General features: G+C 45.5%; 1 protein-coding gene across 3 annotated transcripts in view; it reads left to right on the plus strand.

Moving 5' to 3' along the window:
• The window catches only part of Ppa2 (pyrophosphatase (inorganic) 2), a 67,151-nt gene that overhangs the window by 34,975 nt on the left and 21,828 nt on the right, over positions 1-10,348 (plus strand). For all 3 annotated transcript variants that reach the window (XM_021196434.2, XM_021196433.2, XM_029538087.1), the window contains exon 7: positions 2,617-2,743. In XM_021196434.2, the coding sequence (XP_021052093.1) occupies positions 2,617-2,743 (127 nt within the window). The remainder of the gene's footprint in view (positions 1-2,616; positions 2,744-10,348) is intronic.

Here is a 10,348-nt window from a genome sequence, read left to right on the forward strand (position 1 = left end):
GCAAAGTCGCCCCATGAAGTGCTTCAGGCTTGAGAGTAAGCATATTATAAGTATTTCTTCATCTTCCCTTTGGACTTTGAGGATCAAGAGTTTAATAGAGGATAGACTAGCCACACGAGACCCCACTGTGATTGTTTCTGCTCTGAAGATGAGGTTTCAGTCCCACTGATACAGTCACGCAGGTAGCTGCTGTGCGGTGCTCACTTCATATACACCTAGGTTAAGACTTGAGAATCATTTTACAAATGTGTGGGATGAAATGCCTTGATTTCATGGTTTAACATCATTTTCTTTCTCTAAGCAAACCCTTTGAAAGCACGCAAATGACTTGGTTTTGCACACCTTGTTTTCTGAGTGGAGAGCTCCATCTTTAATCATAAGGAATTTGTCTCCTGAAAAATGTTCATGGTGTAAGCTTATGGAGGGGTTCAGCAGCCTTTAAACCTTTAAAGATAATAGAATATAGCAGAAATGCCCAAGTGAGGCGGCTTCAATCTCACCTAGAAGGGGGAAGGAAATAGCCACAGAAGGCAGAGGGAAGAGGGACCTGCATGGGAGAGGGGAGGGGGAGGGAGGGAAAGGGGAACAGGATCAAATGTGTAGGGGTTGGTCAGGAGAGAAGCCCAGAGGGCCAAGAGCTCGAGCTCGGGGGTGGGAGGTGGGGGGGGGTCCTCTAGAAAGTACCAGAGACCCGGGAGGTGAGACACTCTCAGGACTCATTGTGGGTGGCCTTAGCCAGAAGGCCCAACACTGGGGAGAGGGAACTGGAAGAGTCCGCCTCCAGTAGATAGACGGGGCCTCGGGTGGAGGGACAGGGTTACTAACCCATAGTCAAAATTCCTGGCCCAGAATTGTTCCTGTCTAAAGAACTACAGGGACAAAAATGGAGAAGAGACTGAAGGAAAAGCAGTCCAGTGACCGGCCCATCTTGGTGTCCATCTCATGGCTGGGCACCAAGGCTGGCACTATTACTGATGCTATGATGTGCTTACAGACAGGAGCCTGGCATGGCTGTCCCCTGAGAGGCCCTACCAGCAGCTGACTGAGACAGAAGCAGATCCTTACACTCAACCATTGGACTGAAGTCAGGGACCCCTGTGGTTGAATTAGGGGAGGACTGAAGAAGCTGTAGGGGAGAGCAATCCCACAGGAAGACCACAGTTTCAACTAACCCAGACCCAGGGATCTCCCAGAGACTGAGCCACCAACCAGGAGCATACACAGGCTGGTCCCAGGACCCTGGCACATAGATAGCAGAGGTCTGGCCTCAGTGGGAGAAGATGAGACTTGGGGTCCCAGGGAAGGAGGAGGTCTGTTGTGGGGGGGAGGGAGCACTCTCTCAGGAGGAAGGGGGATGAGGAACTGTGGGAGGAAAGTCTGGGGGTGGGGCAATGACTTTAATGTAAACAAAATAATTTTTTTTTAATTTAACAAATAAAAAGGATATAAAAGGAATTGTGGCATTGGCAACCTGAGGGTTCTGAAATCACTTTCTCAAGCCATGGAGCTTCAGTCAACTTCTGTCTAGTGCATGTACATGATGTACCTGTGTGTATACATGCGTATATACATGGGAGAGGGCATGTGCGTTTGTGTTACGTGATGTGGAGACAGAAGTCAGCCTCTGGTGTCATTCCTGCTCAGGTGCCAATCGCTTTGGTTGCTGAGGCAGGGTGTCTCATGGACCTTGTCTTGCCCGTCCGGCTGAGCTGCTGATCAGAGCCTTCGGGTGTCACCGTGCTTCTGACTCCCAGTAGTGGGGTCACAAGCTCTTCACCCAGCTTTTAACCAGAGTCCTGGGAATCGAACTTAGGTCCTCACGCTTGAGCAGCGAGTGCTGAGTGACTGAGCCATCCCCTGGCCCCGCCTCTTCCTTAATTTATCCTAACCTCGCCTCTCAGCATCCTTTGAACCTCTTTTGTCTCTGTGTAACAATCATTCCACTATCATGTTGTCTTCCTAAGACAATCGTCACTGTTTCACTTGTTGGGGCTGGTGTGAAGTAACCTTTTCTTGAGGACTGGTTTAATCCGACCTTCAGCCTCTTTTACACTGTGTGTATTTCTGAAGTAAAATCTTGTCTCCAGACTGTGACACACAAATTATGGTGGGGGTTGTTGTTGTTCTTTTTACATTGTATCATGTTTCTTTCTTCATTTATTTATTGTGTATGTGTGTGCACCGCACTTATGTGCTTGCGCATAGATATGTACCCATGCCATGGGACAGATGTGGAGGGCCGAGGACACCTGCTGGCTTCCCCTTCCCGTGGCCTGTGCTCCACAGATGGGTTGGGCTGAAAGCCCAGACAATTGCAAGGCCCTCCTCCTTGGGAAGCTTCCTTCTGGAGGCAGGGTTCTACACCGCTTGTTGTTAATGTCTGGCTGACTCAAAGGACATAAAGGTTTTTGTTTGTTTGATCGTTTTGTTTACTTAGTTGACAATCCTTTCTTGGGTGGCAGTAGAAGTCTTGAGTTACTCGTTCCTGGCAAGGGTCCTGCCAGGCAGGCTTCCTGACCATTCTACTCGGTTTATATTTGCCGGAACTATGTGCGCTTCTGTCAAGTGAGTGCGGTTTAATTTACCTTGCAAATGACAGGCCTTTTCTCTGTGAAGGTTCTTTCCCGTGGAGACGTGGTCCATGTGAAGATCCTTGGGACTTTGGCACTTATTGATCAGAGTGAAACAGATTGGAAAATAATTGCTATCAATGTGAATGATCCTGAGGCTGAAAAATTTCATGGTAAGTCTGACCCTTTCCGAAAAACAGAAGTAAATCAGGGTGTCCTTGGGATTCTTAGAATTGAAAGGGGAGACATGGAAGGCACCAGCGAGTCATATATTTAGGGGCTAAGCAGAGTTTTAAAACTCTCCTTCTGTAGTCACAGAGATTTGCCTAATATATTTTTGTGTGCCTTGTGTCATATTCCTAGAAGGAGGAAGGAAAAAGAAAAGTTGGAGACAGACAAATGATACTTTGTGGGATACAAAGAAGTTGGTACTGTGTGTTTCTACCTTCTGCTTTGCATTTCCGTCCCCTCCCCTCTCCTCCCCTCCCTTCCCTTTCCTTCCTTCAGTCTTCCTGTCTCCCTGCTTCTTCCTCTTTAGTTCTTCTGCATAGCGCTTTTGTTCTGTAAGCAGTGTGTTTATATAGCTAGTTCTTACTCTGCGTATTTTCTTTGAGTTGAGCTGGTACTTAGAAAGACAAGGACTTCCTCGTCATTCCCTGATTCTCCTCCGATTCTTTTTTAGTATTTTATGTTTCTTCCTAAATTATTCTAATAATTCTAAGTGTCACATCTCAAGCTGTATATACGCTGGAGGAACTCTTGCCTCGGGGCTGGGGAGGGAGGAGTGTAAACAGGCATCTACTGCCTCCTTCCAGGGAACCAGCACCAAACCTAAGTACCTTGTCCACCTCAGGGAAGCAGTGAGTTCTTGGGCTTCCTTCAGAGCACGGGTGAGGGTTCTTACAGGAGTGTAGGTGATACCAAAGCAGCCACACCAGCCAAAGCCATCCCAGCCAGCTTGATGGTGACTTGCATCTAGAGGGAGTGCCCCTTTAGGTAGCCTTCCACAGTCTCTAGCTCCTCTCCAGGCCACAGGGGTGTGTGCGGTTAAGGGGGAATGATATACAGTAGCTGGGAGGGGCAGGAGAGAGTGACAGATGGGTGTGATAACCTTCTCTACCGCCTTCCTTCTACAAGAGTACATCACTAGTCCTGGGGTCCCGCACAAGTACACCATCTCTGATGAAGATGGCCGCTGTTGTGCTCAGATGCTAGCGTATATATGATTTGTTACTTCACCAACTTCAAGCAGTGGTTCTAAACTGTCCAGTGTAGAACTTAGGGAGGCAACCACAGCTGTGTAAGTCCATGTGTGTCATGTTCAGAAGACAGCATTTTACACCACTCCAGCTTTTATACTCTACTTTCTCTTCCTCAACGTCTCCTGAGACTCGGAGGGTAGGGGAAGGCGCTAATTGACAAAGATGCCCTGTTTATGGCTGGGCACCCACAGTCGCTTACACTTGGTGCTCTTACCAATTCTGAGCCTGTGCATTGACTGCTGCCTAATGCAGAAAAAAAAAAAAAAAAAAAGCTTTTCTGAGCTACCTTGCTTCTGAATTTACTGTTGATTGGTTAATAAAAGGCTAGAGCCTGGGCTGGTGAGATGGCTCAGCGGGTAAGAGCATCTGTCTACTCTTCCAAAGGTGCAGAGTTCAAATCCCAGCAACCACATGGTGGCTCACAGCCATCCTTAACAAGATCTGACGCCCTCTTCTGGAGTGTCTGAAGACAGCTACAGTGTACTTACATATAATAAATTAAATAAATAAATCTTAAAAAAAAAAAAAAAGGCTAGAGCCTGTGACTGGGCAGTAGAGAGAGGAAGGTGGGACTTGAAGATTGAGTAAGGGGTTTCAGGAGAAACCTGGGGGAGAAGGAGAAAGAAGAGGAGGCCGCCATAAGACCAGATGGATCATGAGCACATGGCCAGAAGTGCACCCTGATAGAGCAAAAGCAACCCGAACAAGACTCAAGCAGCAAATCACAGGGGGCGTATGGTATGGTTTGGGTATTAGTGAGAATAGCATAGAACCTGCCCAAGCTAGGCTTACAACTTATAAATAAAATGCCTGGTTTCTGGTATCTTCGAATACCAGCTAGCTAGAATAAATAATTCTTTAACAGCAGCGAGCAGTGGGCTTGGTGGCAGGAAAGGAAGCTGACTTCAGCTTCCGGCTCGAATGCCAACTGGAAGAAGCAAGAGGTCTTTAATCTCTCCGGGCGTGGTTGCGTGCGCCTTTAATCCCAGCACTCGGGAGGCAGAGGCAGGAGGATTTCTGAGTTCCTGGCCAGCCTGGTCTACAAAGTGAGTTCCAGGACAGCCAGGGCTACACAGAGAAACCCTGTCTCGAAAAACCAAAAAAAAAAAAAAAAAAAAAAAGTCTTTAATCTCAAAGCTCACCCCAGTGATGCACCTCCTCCAGCAATATCGAAATCAGTTAAAAATGACACCTCTAGTATTCTGTTGGCTCAGGGTTGCGTCGATTATCCTTGGTCTTTTGTGACTTTTTAGAATTTTTAATAAACAAAAGTAAGAGGAAAGTTTGTTTTTTTGTTTTTTTAAATTAGGGAAGGGAGGTTGTTCCGAAAGCCTGTAAAAGTATCCTGAAGTTTTCCCTTCCTGTCAAGGCAGAGGCAGATGCAGATGCAGATGCAGTCATTGTAGGTGGGCAGGCAACGTAAAGGAACCCAAGCACAGAGCTGTCCTTGAGGATATGGGCTAGCTGCAGTTTCGGTGGGCTACACCAAGCCAGGCTGTCTTAGCACACGAGGTCCTTGGCTTGTTGGAGCTGGGGGTCATCCTGTGGTATTTGTTTGATGATGGGTCGGTGGTTGTTAAATCCTCTCATTTACAGGATGAAGGTAAGGGGTCCTGCTTCATTGCTCTAGTGTTTGATACATCCATGGGCCTGCTTCCTCTGTATGGGTTTTTGGTCGAAGGGTGAGAAGTATATATATATATACACACTTCTTTTGCAGTTTTTAAAAATTAAAATATAATTATATCATTTCCTCCCCTCTAACTCTTCATATCACTGCTGCATGGCTTCTTTTTATTTATTATATATAATATGTATATGTGTTTATATATACATATAACATACATATTTTATATATAAATATATAAACACAGCCTCTGTTTAGCATTGCTTGTGTGATTCCAGGGCTGACCAGTAAGTAGCACTTATATTGATGTAATTCAGTTACCAGTCTATGCCCTGTGCTGAGTGTTGGACAGGCTCTCAGGGATTTCCTGCCAGAGAATAATGGAAGAGTCATTTGTCTTAGCCCTGGCTCTCACAGTGGAGCCAAGTACTGCACTATAAATGGCTTCACTTCGGCCAAGAAGCAGCCATACAGCACAGAACAACTGTAGGTCCCATCATGACCACGGGATACTAACCTATGTATCTCTTAATGTATTAATATAGACATACCTGTAGGTTTTTCGAGGATATTCTGGAGTTATTTTGCTTGTGATGCTTCTTTTATTGCTCCCATTGAGAACATGTGCAGACTTTGGTAAGGTGTAGTGTCCAACTTTGACACAACTGAGCTGAAGTGAGCCACTGCGTGAGAGAGTATGCTTCAGTTGCAAAATCTCCTGTTCCTGGCTGGATTTCTGTAATCTTAACATTCATAGCTAGGCATAGTAGTTTACATCTATAAACCCAGCACTGGGGAGGCTGACGCAAGAGGATCACCATCAGTAGTTCAGGACAGCATGGACTACCCAGTGGGAGCTTGTCTCAAAACATTTTTAGAAATCAACATTTCTATCAAGTTTCACATTCTGTAACTGTATTGGACACTGAAATCTTTTAAAAGCTAAATAAAGTTTGAAATGAAATACCCAGTTAGAAAGTTGCCCCTCGCCCTGATATAGCGGCCACTTGTGAGGCTATGCCAGTGCCTGGCAAACACCGAAGTAGATGCTCACAGTCAGCTATTGGATGGAACACAGGGCCCCCAATGGAGGAGCTAGAGAAAGTACCCAAGGAGTTGTAGGGGGCTGCAACCCTGTAGGTGCAACAACAATATGAACTAACCAGTACCCCCTGAGCTCGTGTCTCTAGCTGCATATGTAGCAGAAGATGGCCTGATCAGCCATCATTGGGGAGAGAGGCCCCTTGGTCTTGTAAACTTTATATGACCCAGCACAGGGGAAGGCCAGGGTCAAGTAATGGGAGTGGGTGGGTAGGGGAGCAGGGGCGGGGGTGGGGTATAGGGAACTTTTGGGATAGCATTTGAATTGTAAATAAAGAAAATAATAATAAATAAAAAAATGGAAAAAAAAAAGAAAGAAAGAAAGTTGTTCCTCCTCCTTTAGCTCATTAACACTTGAGAAGCACTGAGACCATTTAGTCAACTGTAATTAGTTTCTAGTCCTTAATGCTTCATAATTGAACCCTAATGGTCTGTAAGAGTTAATAAGACTCCTGAGCACCTAACTGCACTGGAGATGGCTGGACCTTTAGAGATAATAGCCCTGGGTTAAGAAATCACCAAGCTGGAGCGGGATTTTCAAACTTAGCAGCCGGCCGTTTCTTCTGGTTTTGTCTTGAGCTAAATGAAATCTGCTGTCTTATGTCCTGTAAAAACTTTGCCTCTCAGGTGATTTCATACTTTTAAATGAACGCTTACGAACCCAAGCTTAAAATCAGAACAGTGGCATTGATTTTAGCTCATTTGGGATGAGTACAGTTACATGAGCTGAGCTATGATGAACTTCTTGTACATTAGCAGGTTGGAACCTTTTCAAAGGCCAGCATCAAACTGTCTTAAAGTTAGTTACCAGAGGGTTTTTTTTTTTTCATTTTTTAAAACTAGATATTTCCTTTATTTACATTTCGAATTTTATTCCCTTTCCTCATTTCCCCTTTGAAGACCCCCTCTCCTATCCCCCTTCCCCCTGCTCACCAACCCTCCCACTCCTGCTTCCCTGTCCTGGCATTCCTCTACACTAAGGCATCGAGCCTTCACAGGACCAAGGGCCTCTCCTCTCATTGATGTCCCACAAGGCCATCCTCTGCTACAAATGCAGTTGAAACCTTGAGTCCCCCCTTGTGTACTCTTTGGTTGGTAGTTTAGCCCCTGGGAGCTCTGGGGATACTGGTTAGTTCATATTGTTGTTCCTCCTATGGTGCTGCAAGCCCCTTCAGCTCCTTGGATCCTTTCTCTAACTCCTCCATTAGGGACCCTGTGCTCAGTCCAATAGATGGCTATGAGCCTCCACTTTTCTATTTGTCAGGCACTGGTAGAGCCCCTCAGGAGACAGCTATATCAGGCTCCTGTCAGCAAGCACTTGTTGGCATCCACAATAGTGTCTGGGTTTGGAAGCTGTATATGGGATGGATCCCCAGGTGGGACAGTCACTAGATAACCTTTCTTTCAGCTTCTGCTCCAAACTTTACAATTCACAGACCACGTGGAACTCAAGAAGAAGGAAGACCACAGTGTGGACACTTTGGTCCTTAGAAGGGGGGTCAAAATCCCCATGAGAGAAGACACAGAGACAAAGTTTGGAGCAGAAACTGAAGTTACCAGAGTTTTTAAGTGTTTCAAATGTAGAGTCTGAAGGTTCAATTATGAACATTTAAACATCAAATAGACTTCATATGTTCTTTTATTGTCTTCCAGGACAGGAAAGAACATGTAGAAAGTGTGTCAGTTTGCCTATAATTTCACTTCGTATGTGTAAACATGTCTAGTGTCCCTACCATTTTAAAAGATAATTAAATTATCGTGTGCTTGATTTTCTTCTTCCCAGAGTATAATTTAATATTGTCACTGGAAAACAAAGTAAAGGAAGGGGTGATGGAGGTGGGGAGGGAGGGAGGTAGGGAGGGAGGGAAGGAGGTGGGACGGAGGGAGAGGATTTACTGGCAGTCCTAAGGAGGAATGTCTCTGCTGGCAGCTGTGGCCAGAGGCAGATTGTTAGAGGTCTGCTCTCCTGGGCTCAGAAGGGACAGACAGTGCATCACTCTTGTATTCCTAGAGCTCTAGTGTATTCAGCACATTGCCTTGTGTCTAGGAACAGTGCCAGGGGTCTCTAGAGTTATCTATTTATCATTACACAACTTCAATCAAGATGCGCTCCCACCCCCACTGCCTTTTATAAGATGCTAGGTGAGCGGATTGTAACAGTAACGTAACAAAAAAGCTTTAGCCATTCACATCCAGTCTGGTTCCAGACCTGGATCCTCACTCCTTGCTCTTCTAAAGTATCAAGTTAGTCATCAAGTGTTCTTGTAACTTTTGGGGGAGTGGAGACCATTTTCCCTGAGGCAGTAGTGAACTGGTGATAATTAGAAGTCTGCTAGAGAGAGGTAGCTCTTTTGATGTCTGTCCTTTGATTTCATTAATGGTTTAGAGGCTTGGGCGTGTTCGCAGAGGGTGTGGTGTATATCATTAGGAACTAATTACTGGAAGTCTCTTGCTTTTTTGAACCTTGACCCCTGTAGGCTTTAGGGCTGTAGTCACATTCCTATGCTATGTAACTTGAGGGAGGTATAGGTTCCCATTTCCTTGGAAAGTCATGTAACCCCCAAAGCCCTAAGCCATTCTGCAGTTGAGTTGTAGGTTATCCTTGGCTCCTGACAGAGGTTTCTAAGTTCCTTCCTTAGCAATACCTTTCACCTGCCTTCCTCTGTAAGCAAACTGCAATCTTCAGGGTCATTGCTAAAGGAAAGTTTGTTACGATAATTATTAGCAGTATAACAATTACACACATTGATGGTATTTGCTGAGGTGGTTTCACACCTGTACACATTTAGAATTACAGATCCAACCATGGGATCATGACACAGATGTCTTGGGAACACAGCACACTTTTTTTTTTCTTTTTTTTTCTTTTTTTTTTTTTTTTTCGGTTTTCGAGACGGTTTTTCTGTATAGCCCTGGCTGTCCTGGAACTCACTTTGTAGACCAGGCTGGCCTCAAACTCAGAAATCCGCCTGCCTCTTCCTCCTGAGTGCTGGAATTAAAGGCGTGCACCACCATGCCCGGCTTCACGGCACACTTTTTATCTCTTAGGAAGACTCGTAAGTGTTAGCACTGGAGGTTCAGAGGCAGAGTGGGCACCATGCCAGTCTGTCCTTGTAGCCACTTTTTTGCAATATGCTTCAAATAAAATTACATTAGAAAAGTATCTACACTTCTTTATACAAGGCCAGGGTATAGTTTTAATTAGGGGTGGGAGTCCATACAGAGTTTCTTATTAACTACTAGTAGTGAATATCTATATTTTAGAAAAATAATCTATTTACTCCTATTGAGATTGCTTTCTAATATATTAGATGTCTACGGAAACTTACAGAATATTTTCTTGATTTCCATTTCCATGTGGTAAGTATATTGTTTAGTGTAGGTCTGAGTTGGTAAGAGTCGAATTTGTGGGGCAGGGAGGAGTGTGGAGAACCAAAGGAGAACGCAGCGATGGCGTTGCACCCACGCGCATGCGCATGAGACAGAGGCTAGACCAACCTGGAGACATGAGAGTCTTCCGAGGTCCTGAGCGAGCAGGGACAGCTAGGAAAGCCATAACCTGAGTAGGAACCTCCTTGTGGGGCAGAAGGTGCAGGGGGTGCTAGGGAGTGGCAAGTGTGACCTGCGAATGTTTATAAGCAGCTCTAAAAGCACACACAGACACACACACACACACACACACACACACACACAGTCAGAGGCAGGTGGATTTCTGAGTTCGAGGCCAGCCTGGTCTACAGAGTGAGTTCCAGGACAGCCAGGGCTACACAGAGAAACCCTGTCTTGAA

Source organism: Mus pahari, chromosome 4 (genome assembly GCF_900095145.1).
Source record: "Mus pahari chromosome 4, PAHARI_EIJ_v1.1, whole genome shotgun sequence".
NCBI classification, from domain to species: Eukaryota; Metazoa; Chordata; class Mammalia; order Rodentia; family Muridae; genus Mus; species Mus pahari.